This window comes from Trichosurus vulpecula, chromosome 7 (genome assembly GCF_011100635.1).
Source record: "Trichosurus vulpecula isolate mTriVul1 chromosome 7, mTriVul1.pri, whole genome shotgun sequence".
NCBI classification, from domain to species: domain Eukaryota; kingdom Metazoa; phylum Chordata; class Mammalia; order Diprotodontia; family Phalangeridae; genus Trichosurus; species Trichosurus vulpecula.
In genome coordinates this window covers 105,527,380-105,541,524 of record NC_050579.1, presented here as the reverse complement: position 1 = coordinate 105,541,524, position 14,145 = coordinate 105,527,380, and the positions used below count along the sequence as shown (strand labels likewise).

General features: G+C 36.3%; 1 protein-coding gene and 1 pseudogene across 4 annotated transcripts in view; one reads left to right on the top strand and one right to left on the bottom strand.

Annotated features, from left to right (window-relative positions):
- The window catches only part of RMND1 (required for meiotic nuclear division 1 homolog), a 51,156-nt gene that overhangs the window by 18,986 nt on the left and 18,025 nt on the right, over positions 1 to 14,145 (bottom strand). For all 4 annotated transcript variants that reach the window (XM_036767021.1, XM_036767022.1, XM_036767023.1 and 1 more), the window contains 4 exons: positions 9,855 to 9,963; positions 7,931 to 8,006; positions 6,699 to 6,738; positions 5,628 to 5,728 (listed from right to left, as the gene is read on the bottom strand). In XM_036767021.1, coding sequence (XP_036622916.1) covers positions 5,628 to 5,728; positions 6,699 to 6,738; positions 7,931 to 8,006; positions 9,855 to 9,963 — 326 coding nt within the window. The remainder of the gene's footprint in view (positions 1 to 5,627; positions 5,729 to 6,698; positions 6,739 to 7,930; positions 8,007 to 9,854; positions 9,964 to 14,145) is intronic.
- LOC118856622 lies at positions 3,584 to 4,016 on the top strand (annotated as a pseudogene).

The window sequence follows — 14,145 nt, the reverse complement described above, 5'->3', positions numbered from 1 at the left end:
ATCTCTAGGACCAGATAGATTCACAAATGAATTCTCTCAAATATTTAAAGAACAATTAATTCCAACACTATATAAGCTATTTGGAAAAACACAAAAAAGGGAGTCCTAGAAAATTCCTTTTATGACACAAATATAGTGCTAATACCTAAACCACGAAGAGCAAAAACAGAGAAAGAAAACTATAGGCCAATTATTGAATAGTGATGCAAAAATTTTAAATAAAATACTAGCAAGGAGATTACAGAAATATATCACAAAGATCATACAGTATGATCATGTGGGATTTATACCAGGAATGCAGGGCTGATTCAACATTAGGAAAACTTAGCATAATTGACCATATCAATAACAAAAACAACAAAAATCATGATCATCTTAATAAATGCAGAAAAAGTTTTAACAGAATACAACATTCATTCCTATTAAAAACACTAGACAATATAGGAATAAATGCAGCTTTCCTTAAAACGATAAATAACATTTATGTAAAAGCATCAGCAAGCATTATCTGTAATGGGGATAAGCTAGAAGCGATCCCAATAAGATCAGGGTTGAAGCATGGGTGCCCATTATCACCACTGTTGTTCAATACTGTACTAAAAATGCTAGATAAAGGAATAAGATAAGAAAAAGAAATTGAAGGAATTAGCATGGGCAATGAGGAAATAAAACTATTACTCTTTTCAGATGTTATGATGGTATAGTTGGAGAACCCTAAAAGAATCAACTAAAAAACTAGCTGAAATAATGAACAATGTTCAGCAAAGTTGCAGGATATAAGATAAATCCACATAAATTATCAGCATTTATATATATTACCAAAGAAGTTCATCAGAAAGAGATAGAAAAAAAATTCCATTTAAAATAACTCTAGACAATATAAAATACCTGCCAAGACAAACCCAGGAATTATATGAATATAGTTACAAAATACTTTTCACACCAATAGGGTCAGATCTGAACAACTGGAAAAATATTAATTCCTCATGGGTAGGCCCACCCAACGTATTAAAAATGACAATTCTACTCAGTGCTGTACCAATCAAACTACCAAAAAATTATAGAAAAAATCATAACATAATTTATCTGGAAGAACAAAAGGTCAAGAGTACCAAGGAAACCAATGAAAAAAAAAATGTGAAGGAATGTAGACTAGCCATTCCAGATATCAAACTGTATTATAAAGCAGTAATCATCAAAGCAGTCTGGTACTGGCTAAGAAATTGAGTGGTGGATCTGTGGCGTAGATTAGGTACATAATACACAGTAGGTAGAACATAGTAATCTATTATCTGATAAACACAAAGATCCCAGCTTTGGGAACAAAAACTGCTAGGAAACTGGAAAGCAGTTTGGCAAAAACTGGGTATAGACCAAAATGCCACAATGTGCTCCAAGATAAGGTCAAAAAGGGTACTTGATTTAGACATTAAAAGTGATAACATAAGCAAATTAGGGGAGTATGTAATAGTATACCTGTCAGATGTATGGGTAAGTGAAGAATTTATGACCAAACGAGATAGGACAAGATATAAAATGGATAATTCTGATTACATTAAAAAAATTTTTTTTTTTGGAAAAAAAAATGCAGCCAAGATTAGAAGGAAAGCAGAAAATTGGGGCAAAAAAATTTTACAGCAAGTTTCTCTGATAAAGGCCTCATTTCTCAAATATATAAATAACTGATTCAAATTTAAAATACAAGTCATTCCCCAAATGATAAATGGTCAAAGGATAAGAATAGGCAATTTTCAGACAAATCCAAGCTATCTACAATGATATGGGAAAATGCTCTAAATCACTACTGAAGAAAGAAATACAAATTAAAACAACTCTGAAGTACCTACCACCTTACACCTATCAGATTAGCCAATATGACAGAAAAGGAAAATGACAAATTTTGAAGGCAATGTGGGAAAATGGCGACACTAATGCACTGCTGGTGGAGTTGCGAACTGATGTCACCATTCTGGAGAGCAATTTGGAACTATGCCCAAAGGGTATAAAACTATGCATACCCTTTGACCCAGCAATACCACTACTAGGGCTATATCCCAAAGAGACACCCCACTAACCCTACCAAAAAAAAAAAAGAAGGAAAAGAATGTGTGTGTGTGTGTGTGTGTGTGTGTGTGTGTGTGTGTGTACACACAAATATTTATAGCAGTTCTTTTTGTGGTAGAAGGATTGGAAATAGAGGGGATGCCTATCAATTGGGGAACGGTTGAACAAGTTGTATTTTATGACTGTGATGGAATATTATTGTGCTATATGAAATGATGAACAGGATGCTTTCAGAAAAGAAAAGAAAAGAAAGACTTACATGAACTAATGCAAAGCGAAACAAGTAGAACATCGTACACAGTATAAGCAATACTGTACAATGATCAACTGAATGACTTGGCTATTCTTGGCAACACAAAGATCTAAGAGAATTCCAAAAGAGTTATAATGAAAAATGCTATCCATGTTCAGAGAAAGAACTGACAAGAGTCTGAATGCAGATCAGAGTATACTATTTTTTATTTTCTTCATTTTTGGTGTTATTTTTGGTCTGTGTTTTCTTTCACAAGATAACTAATACGGAAATATGTTTTACATGATGGTACGTGTAAAACCTATATTGAATTGTTTGCTGTCTCAGCGAGGAGGGAGGGGAAGGAGAGTGGGAAAGAATCTGTAACTCAAAATTTTAAAAAACAAATATTAAAATTTTTTTAAATGTAATTGGCAAAAATGTTAAAAAATAAAATAAAATGTCCAGTCCTTTAATTCAGCAATTTCAACAAACCTGCAATACAAATTTATAATATACCTCAAGGAGATCAGACAGAAACAAAGGTCCAATATAAACTAAAATATTCACAGTGGTACTCTTTGTGGGTATCTATCAACGGGGGCAATGGCCGAACAAAGTATGATATATACAAGAAATGGAATATTAACTAGGTATAAGAAATGACTTATGAAGAATTGAGAGAAACATGGAAGGCTTGTATGAATTCATGCAGAGAATGCAGTACCAAAAGGACAATATATGCAATGACTACAAATGCAAAAATCACTAAAGGAAGGCAAGTAACCAAAAATCTAATAATAGTCCTGGAGAATATATAATGAAGTATAATTTTTTTGCTTTGCTACCAATGTTAGTTTATTGCAAAATAAGTACTTAGAAAGTTGCAGCAAAATGAGGTATTTTGGCATCTCCCATTACAGTGCTCTTGGTAAATATTTACAAAAAAACCACGAAGAAAATAGCAGCAGTTTTTGTGCCAACATTTGTTGTAGAGGTTGTTAGGAAATTACATGAAGAATTTGATAAGATCCTTTAAATTAAATCAACATATGTTGGACACGTCCTGATCACGTAACTAGGATGGGAGGAACCAAGAGGCAGTGTGCCCGCGACAGCCCTGAGGAAGCCCCTAAAGGCTGAGGGATTTGTCCAGTCTGCAGCCAGTGCGAGGCAGAGCCAGAATTCACATCCAGGCCTGCTTATAATGTTCCCATCATTGTATCCATTAATCCTTTCCAGTTAACCTGTTTTTCCCATTTTTGTAAAGCCCTGGTTGTACTCTCATTTTAGTAGAACCACGAACTTGGGCGTTAGGAGACCTGGGTTCAAAATATGATTGCAGCACTAGGCCAAGCAAAAATCAAGGCCAGGGATCTTCATGGGAAGAAGAAGGAGGAGCTACTCAAACAGTGAGATGAGTTAAAGGTGGAAATTTCCCAATTGAGAGCGGCCAAGGTCACTGGAGGAGCTGCATCCAAGTTATCTAAGATCCGAGTTGTCCAAGTCCTAACTGTCATCAACCAGACACAGAAAGAGAACCTCAGGAAATACAAGCCCCTGGACCTTAGGCCCAAGAAGACCCAGGCCATGCGCCGCAGGCTTAATAAGGACGAGGAAAGCCTGAAGACCAAAAAACAGCAGAGGAAGGAACGCCTGTACCCCCTTCGGAAATTTGCTGTTAAGGCATGATTTGTTAAGGTGATCAATAAAAAGACAAATTATTATTAAAAAAAAAATCAACATGTTTTTAAAATTAGTATCCTGGGCAAGGCACTTAACTTCTTGGTGGTCTAGGCAACCCTCTATAACTGTAAGTATCAACCTGCATAGGTGGAAGAAGTTCCTCACTAGGAGGTCCTGATAAAATCATAGGTTTGATAAAGAAGAAACTTCCCAGCTATCTTTTGTTTTTATGCCACATTCATTTCCAAATATATCCTTCCTTTTCTCTACTCAGAGAGCAATCCTTTGTAATAGAAATGAAAAAAGAAAAAGTTAGCAGCAGTTGAGGAAAAGCACCACCTTCTAGACTCCTCTATCAAGGTGTTTCTCTTGCATATGCCAACATTTTTATCAGATTCCTTGAAAATAGAAGAGAGGGGCGGCTAGGTGGCACAGTGAGTACAGCACCAGCCCTGGAGTCAGGAGGACCCGAGTTCAAATGTGACCTCAGACACTTGACATACTTACTAGCTGTGTGACCCTGGGCAAGTCACTTAACCCCAATTGCCCTGCCTACCCCCCTCAAAAAAAAAACAACAAAATAAAATAGAAGAGAGAATCTTGTTTAATGACTCTGATCATTACTATCAGGCAACCCACAAAACAGGTAAATGTACGTTTACCAAAGGTGTTCTCCATTACCATGAGGGGAATTCAAGATAGAGTACACGCTAAAGAATGATTCCCTATGAATAATGAGTCCTTCAGATATTCTTTGTAGATGGCATTGTGCAGATACTACTAAGCTCTGGAACACTATAAAGCTACCAAATGAGATCCTCAAGAGTTTTGCCTAACTATTAACAAAGGAAAAGCTAAGTGAATAAAGAATACCCATTGTCTAGAATTATAGTATGTTGTAAAATGGACAACTTACAGAGCTCATCCATGTGCATGTAAATGTATGGTACACGGAGATGGAAAACCTACTGCTCAACTGTGGAGGGGGTATGTGTGTATAATATATCTGACAATGCAGGACAATGTTCTGCAAAGTGATAATGAATAAGACCCAGAATTGAACAGGAGGAGGAAAGTTGGGACTGCCTTTGGGAATTAGCAAAGTTCTTTTTATGGTTCCCTGGCTTCTCCTTAAAACAAAGGCACATATTTTTAATGCCAATGTTATTCCATGTTACTCCAGTGATCTCATAATAATACAGTGACTCATAAATTACCCCAGCCTTTGAATAATTCAAGTTTAATATAATTCAAAGGGTAAAAAAGGGGTGAATGATGAGCATGAATAGGTTGTAACATATTACAAGTAAGAAATCCAATAGGGAAATAGTAAAAAGGATGTTAAAGAAATCTATGATTATAAAAGAGGGATTGGTCACTTGGCAAGAAAAAGGAATAACCAATGGACAGTACATATCTGCACCAATGGTATCCTTGAACCGTCAAGGGGACTCAAGGAAGGCTCCTGCTGTATTGGGTGGATTCCCTGTGTTGAATTTATGGGAGGACACAGAGAAGATGGGATGGGCAGGGTTGGGTAGGCTGAAATCTGCACTGCTGGAGTAAGTGCTCACATTAATGAGATCACAGATGTACTGAAGTATTGGAGATATTCTTTTAGTGCAGCTGATAACAGGTTTCTTACTCTGCTTTCATGTAGTTAAGTTCTTCATTCTCCCAGTGAACCAGTGCCATTTCATAAGGCTGAACTTCATGTTTTTCCAAAATTTGCATCACATGTTTCATCTAGAGGAAAAATAAAAACCAATCCTAAATAAGAGATAATTTAAACTTCATGAGTATTCTTTGATGTTAATATTTGCATTTTTTCCATACTTGTTAACTTTTTTTGAATGCTTTAAGTTCATTTTTAAAGTTAAAGTTCAATTATTATAATAATAAATTAATCCTGATCTTGATACTGGTGGGGATAGTTCACAATGTTTAAATTTTTTAAAAATCTCTAGTAAACTAAGGTTTAGTTTGGCCTATTCTCAATGAACAATACATAAATTATCTACTTTGCAGATTATGCACTGCAAATGTTTAATCACAAGCAGGCTTTTGCTTGCAATGTACTCTCCCATCAATTACTATAATAACTCTATGTACATGATCTCATTTGAGCCTCCAATAATACGTGGCAGGAGCCACTGGTACTTTATTCCCCATGTTACACAGAAAATTGAAGTTCAAAGAATTTGTGACTTAAACCACAAATAAGTTAATTAATTAAATCATAAATCGGTGTCAGAGACACATTAGAACCCTAACTCTCTCCTAACTTCAAGTCCAGGTATTTCCACTATACTAAGCTAATTCATAAAACACAGAGAATCAAATATTTAAAGATAGAAGGGATCATAAAGCCAAATTCTCTCATTTTACAATTAAGGAAACTGAGGCACAGAGAGGTTAAATGACTTGCCCAGGATCACATGGACACTAAGTATGTGAAGAGTCTTCCTAAGTCTAATACTCTCTCCAACATACCATATTGCCTCTGGTTTCACATAAGAGAAAAGAAAACATAATTAAGAAGACAAATCTGCTTAGGAAAGTATGTAATAAAGAACAAACAGAAATACTGCTTAGATTTATCTTGCTTTTTAGATTATTTGCACCACTGCTTGACAAATAATTAAGAGCTATGTAAAAATTTTTAAAATATTCTTCCTAGAAGCTTCTAAGTTTTCAAGTTTATTTTCATACTTACAGTTTTATTCTCCACATTCCAAAATACAACAGCTCCTTCCCTGTATATGACAAATGAAAGAATCCATTCAGTTTAAGAGTTATATTATTTTGTTTAATATAGAAAAACATGTTCATATAAATCCTGGAATATTTCCAAATGTAAATACTATTAAAATGAATAAACTTTTTGAAAACATGTGAAATTTTAGTTTCTATCTGGACTAGTTAAAATAAAACTTATTTCATTAAAGTGTTTCTTGACTTTGTCAGGGGAAGGTGATGGATGTTTTTTTCCAATACAGATTGAAGGGACAAAATTTTTAAAAGGTCAAATCAAAATTATTTATTTTGCATGCTGAAACAAAGGTCATTCTTTCTAAGATCACTGGTTTTATAGTGTTTCCTTAATGCTCAAGTGATTGCTACTCTACTATTCTTTTGAATACTTAGATCAATTCGGACTAGGTATAACCAGGATATACAAAAATCTAGAGAGTCTAGAGACATTTGTTAGCCTCTTTCTTCAGCACTAACCCAAGAATCTCTCTATTACTAAGCAACAAGAAAGGAACTCCAGGAGAACATGCTCTGAAAGTATGCACAGCAAAATGACTGAAATAAGCAGAGTTCCAGATAGGTGTGGGGTAGAGATGAAGTTGTGCCACAAGAGAATTGTGATGATGCCTTAAACTGTTCAAAGTTGCTTAAGACTTTGCCAGAATGAAAAGCCTATATATAGCCATGAGTGAACTCGCCTAATTTGATGCTTATGAAAGGGATCAACATTAGTCTGGAAGTTGCTGAATGAAGTGTCTTGGATGAAATCCACCTCATCAGGCCTCTAAAGAGCTGGAAAGTAGTAAGTCAGGAGACCAGGTGAAATGGGCCATGAAATTACCAGAGAAACAGGGAGAGTGGGGAAAAAGAGAATTAGTCAATAAAGGCAACAACCACGATGGAGAACTTGGCCAGTGATATGCTAAAATTAGAACGTAAAGCTTTTATAGATGTATCTTATTAAATATATCCAATATAGGAAAAATTTAGATTAAAAAAGACAAATTGGGGAATGATGATTCACTTCTTGAAAGGAATCTTATAAAAGGATGCATTACAGGCTTCTTTTAAATAATAAGGTCCCTAGCACATCTGAAGTAGGACTAATTGTCCCATTTACTATACAAAATAAAGGAATTCAGTTTTTAGAATACAGACAGGATTACCTAGAATAGATTTTGGTTTTTGCATTACCTGAAGAAAAAGATTGTTCCAGGATCATATTCTTTTTCAGAATTTTGTACACCAATCACCAAAATATTTGCTGCATCTATAATTTAAAGTAAATGGAAAAGCTATGTAAAAAAGACAATTTTCTTTCCCCCCAATCAGTTATTTTAAAGCTAACTTTGTTGAAATTCTTAAGGCCACTGCTCCAAAATAAGTACTGTATGACATAATTGTCTACCCAAGGTTTCTCAAAAAAGAGTATCAGAAATGAGAAGAAGATAAGAAAAGATTTACTATGTAACAGCAATACTTGGCAGGATTTAAAATTGTCCAGTTAAAATTAATTTTGATTCTACAGGTTGCACCATTTAGTAACTATTGAAATTGTACTAGTTGCTATAATTCAAGCATTAAGTTACTTCAAAATCAGTGCTGAAAAAAAAATCTTAAAAGAACACTTATTTTTTTCCTTAACATATTTTGCTAACAACATAGTTTCAACAACAATAATAATAGTGATAATGATAGCTACCATTAATATAGCACTTATGTGCTAAGTGGTTTACAATTATTATCTTATTTGATCCTCATTACAACCCTGGATGGTAGGTACTATTATTATCATCCCCATATTACAGGTGAAGAAATTGAGGCAAACAGAGGTTAAGTGACTTGCCCAGGCTCATACAGCTAGCAGATGCCTGAAGTCACATTTGAACTCAGGTCTCCTTTGACTCTAGGCCCAGCACTCTATCTACTGTGCCACCTAGCTTTGATATTTTAAAATAGTACTATGAGGTCTGCAAGGGAAACATAAAAAGATAAGGTAACAAGGATATTGACAATTTCGGGATGAATATAACCTTAAAAGTTCTCCATGAGAATTACTACCTTATTTAATTAAAAAAAATAAAGCAGAATGAGACCTTCTAATTTAAAAAATTCTGTCCTCCAACCTTCCACCAAATTGTCCTGGAAGAAACCAAATCCTAAACTTCCCTTCTTTTTGAACTATAGTCACTTTAAATGCCTGTAGATGTGGGCAACTTAATTAGCATGGACAAGGGTGACAAGTAGGGACAAGATGCTTCCCAGAGAGTTAAGATGGTGGTTTGTCTAGAGCCCAAGTAATTGATCAAGTCTGGAGGCTAAGAAAGTGACACAGCTGACACACAATGTCAGGATAGTGGTTGCTGTTGTAGCTCTCTAGTGAAGATGGTCTGGACACAGCTTCATCACTCTAGATGAGCTATGTCTGTCTTAGCAAATGAGCAGCAGTGCAGGTATTCTCATCATAGGGTTGTCAAAATATAGTGGAGTCTCTAGTATGGTGTTCTCTACCTTGGGGTAAAGGGACAGCTAGGCACAATTGCTTTGTAAAATTTCCTCTAATCACAGTCTTCTAGTCTACATGTTTTTATTCAAATAACATTGTTCACTGAAAGGATCCTACCTGGGACCATTCTAAATTGTGACTAAAATGTGACTACCACCAACCACCACCTCTTTTTTTGGGACTCTTTCCTCTTATTTTGTCCTTAAAAGAATCTATCTGGTTACTACAGGATGAATTTTAAAGTATTTTAATGTATAAGACATGGGCAATTTACTCCAAAAGTTCTTAATATTCAGCATCCCTATGACTAGTAATTTTGTAGCAGTAGTATATAGTTTTAAATTTGACAAAAATAAGAGGAAATGGACCTTCCACCTTCAAAGTACTTAATAATGTAAAAAATTTTCTATTTTTGTCTGACAATTGACATATATAGATACATTGTTCTTTTCTCATATGAATATGTTATTTGTGTAAAATGACTTTAAGTGACAGCAGACAATGTGGATATGACAATTCTTCAAATAAAAAGGCGTAGACAATTGTTCCTTTAAAACTAATTCTATTTCTAATACCTTTTTAACATAGCTAGTTTTCATATTAAAAATATACCTCTAGGCAAGTTGGTTATTTCTATGTATCCATGAGATCCCAATTCATGGGACAGATTACCAAGATGATATTCATCTGCTGTTGCAAAGGCTGTGCAATGCATCAGGTCCTGTACCAATCAGAGCAACACAACACAGGTTACTAAAAGGTTCAAGTCACTGCAATTTATCACCTTATAAGTTTGGATTTGCAAAACTAGAACTCCAGATACACAAAGTTTTTGAAAATAAACAATGATTATCCAAAGAGAAAATACACTGTGAAGATATATTATATTTGTAACTAGATTTATTACTTTAAAGCAGTAAAAGTCAGCCCGGGATTCCAGTTTGACTAATATGAAACTGACAACTCCTTGACCTGGAAAGTGACCTCCCTGTTGATAAGGTTCTTTCTTCTACAAGGTCCTAGTACAATACAATCTATTTTTATATAAGGTAGTTGAAAAGGTGGGTAAAAAAATCCTCATCATTTCTAAACATTTTCAGATCCCCATGACTTTGTGGCTCATTCTACTTTCAGACAACTCGAACTGCTAGGAAGTTTTCCTTCCACCAATGCTTCAACCTGCTCCTCCAAGTTCTGCCTTCTGGACCCAGGTGGAAGAAACTGAATCCCTCTTCTTTATGATCCTCTCCAGATAACTGAAGAGCTCTCCCAAAGTTCCCATTGAGTCATTTCTTCTCCAAGATAAATATCCAAAGTTCCTTAAGCCAGTCCTCATATATTGTGATCTCAAGAGCCCTTCACAGCCCTGGTCACCCTCCACCCTTGTTAATGTCATTCTTATTATGACTTAAAAAAAATTCCAGATATGTCTGACCATGGCTGAATATAGCAGGTCTATCATCTCTCTTAATCTGTATTATTACACCTTTCTTAATGCAATCTAAGATCATATTGGTGTTTGGCTGCTATGCTGCACTTGTGGTCCACTAAAACCAACAGATATTTTTAGTATGATCTAGTGTCCAGCCATGTCCCTCCAATTCTATGGAATTATTTTAAACCCAAGTGTAAGATTAAGTAAAAAGCATTATTAAATGTCTTCTTAGATTTGGCCTACCATTTTATTTTGAGATCATTTAGGTTCTTGATTTTTGCCATCCAAAATGTTAGTTATCCTTTCCAAACTGATGTTATCTGCAAATCTGATAAGCGTAATATATATTCCTAAGACACTGATAAAAAAACAAAACAAAACAAACTCAACACCTTATGGCCAGGAACATATCCTACATGCACTCCAGTAGGGGTCCTTAAAGTTGATATCAACTCATGAGTGTTATAGTGATTCAACCAATCTTTAATCCATTTAACTATACTGTCATCAAAGCCTTAAATTTAACAGAATCACAGAATTTCAGAATTGAAACTAAGGATGATCTAGTCCAAATCATAACTGAAAGATTTCCCTCTGTAACATACCAAAGTGCCTTAAGTCTTCCAGTGTGGGACAATCCATTCCCTCCCACTGTACTTTTAGATGGCTGTAATTGTCAAGAAATTTTTCCTTATACAAAGCTTAAATGTGCTGCTTTGTAACTTCTATCACTTCTAAGACTTTGTCAAATGGTTTGTTAAGATTAAGTCTGTCTCCCTACAGCATTCTGCCAATGTAACTGCTTAGTGTCAAAATAGGAAACAAAAATAATCAGTTTTCCTTTCTTAAAGCTCACTGGCCTATAGTTTGGAGACTCCACCTTCTTTGCTTTTTTTTTTTTTTCTTTTATCAAAGTGGGATGGCTGCTCTCTTCTGGTCCTGCAGTATTTCTTCCATTTTCCTCAACTCTGAATCAGCAATCACTTCTGCCATCACTCATCTAGCCTTGGTAACATGAAGTTACTGAGGGGAGCCAGATGCTTTATTTTCACTTTCTCACCTATTTTAAATTCAAGTCCCTGTTGGTCATTTTTTCTCTAACCTTCCAATCCAAAGATCATTCTCCATGGCAGAAAAACAAAAACAACAAAAACAGCAGGAGTTAACTATTCCTGCCTTTTCTCTACCATCTGTTACCAGCAATCCCAAGAAGTGGTCCTAGATCTTTTCTGGTCATCCTTTTGCAAAACATGACTTATCCTTTAGTTTGCCATTTAAGACCCTCACCTCTGGCTCTGACCTTATCCTCCAGTCTTATTTTACATTACTCTCCAAGTACTCTAGGTCACAACCAGACTGTACTCTTAACTATTGCCTAAAGATGCCAGGCTATCTCATGCTTCTGTGACTCATAGAAGCTTTCTTCTATTCCTGGGAAGCATTTTTATCTTGGCCTTTCAGAATCTTTATCCTCCTTCAGAAGGCTCATCTTAGGTGCTAACTCCTTCATGATGCTCTCTCAATTCTCATCTTCAGTGTTTTTTCCTGCCTCAAACTGCTGCTGCAATCATATTAGCTATTATTTTAAAGGTTTGCAAAATATTTTACAACCACTATATCCTCACAATTGACCTTGGGAAGTAGGTGCTATTATCCTCATCATACAGATAAGGAAACTGAGTCAGAGAGAGGTTAAATGTCTTGCCCATGGCCACACAACTAGTATCTTAGGCCAAATTTGAATTCTGGTCTTCCTGATTCCAAGTGTACCAAGTTGCTTATAGAAAAATATCTTTACATCTCTCCTTTACCCCTTTCATTTCTTATGCTATATTATACTTACCTAAACCATGCTATGTTCTCCCAACTGGATATAAACTTCTTGAGAACAAGGTTTACTTTAATTTTTATATTCCCAGCACATGTATAGTGTCTTGAATGTAATAGGCTTGTTGAATTGAATTAAAGCAAATCATGTATCAGTAGAACGGAGTGGAGCAGAGCCCAGCCTGAGCGGCGTGGACGATCCAGACCGGAAGCCGGGCGGAGGGGGCCCTAGCGCCCTGAATATGTGAGCTGCGGCAGTTACCAGACCCCTCGACCCACAAACACCAAAGACTGCGGAGAAGGTTAGTGGGAAAAGCTGCGGGAGTGGAAGGAGTTCGCGGTTCGGCTTCCAGCCCCGGGGGCAGCGGAGGTGGGGCAGCTACAGCTGTTGTTACTTCCGGCTCCAGGCCCACCTGGTGGGGGGAATTAAGTGGCGGATCACAGCAGGGGTGCACAGCCTGCCGAAGATCTGAGCCCAGTCTGGACTGGGGGTCCTTGGGGAAGGAGGAGTGCGGCTCTGACAGAGCTGGCACCTCCCCCCCAAACGTAGAACATAGAACTCTGTAATCTACAAGCAGTCATACCCCACTGAAAAACTCAAGGGTCAAGTTAGTTGGTTGGGAATATGGCCAGGACGCGAAAACGCGCCCAGATTCAGTCTCAGACTTTGGATTCTTTCTTTGGTGACAAAGAAGACCAAAACATACAGCCTAAAGAAGACAGCAAAGTCATAGAGCCTACAACCAAAGCCTCCAAGAAAAACATGAACTGGTCCCAGACCATAGAAGAACTCAAAAAGGATTTGGAAAAGCAAGTTAGAGAAGTAGAGGAAAAATTGGGAAGAGAAATAAGAAGGATGCGAGAAAACCATGAAAAACAAGTCAATGACTTGCTAAAGGAGACCCAAAAAAATACTGAAAAATACACTGAAGAAAACAACACCTTAAAAAATAGACTAACTCAAATGGCAAAAGAGCTCCAAAAAGCCAATGAGGAGAAGAATTCCTTGAAAGGCAGAATTAGCCAAATGGAAAAGGAGGTCCAAAAGACCACTAAAGAAAATACTACTTTAAAAATTAGATTGGAGCAAGTGGAAGCTAGTGACTTTATGAGAAATCAGGATATTATAAAACAGAACCAGAGGAATGAAAAAATGGAAGACAATGTGAAATATCTCCTTGGAAAAACCACTGACCTGGAAAATAGATCCAGGAGAGATAATTTAAAAATTATTGGACTACCTGAAAGCCATGATCAAAAAAAGAGCCTAGATACCATCTTTCAGGAAATTATCAAGGAGAACTGCCCTGATATTCTAGAGCCACAGGGCAAAATAGAAATTGAAAGAATCCATTGATCGCCTCCGCAAATAGATCCCAAAAAGAAATCTCCTAGGAATATTGTTGCCAAATTCCAGAGCTCCCAGATCAAGGAGAAAATACTGCAAGCAGCCAGAAAGAAACAATTTGAATATTGTGGAAACCCAATCAGAATAACCCAAGACCTGGCAGCTTCTACATTAAGAGATCGAAGGGCGTGGAATGCGATATTCCGGAGGTCAATGGAGCTAGGATTAAAACCTAGAATCACCTACCCAGCAAAACTGAGTATCATGTTCCAAGGCAAAATATGGACTTTCAA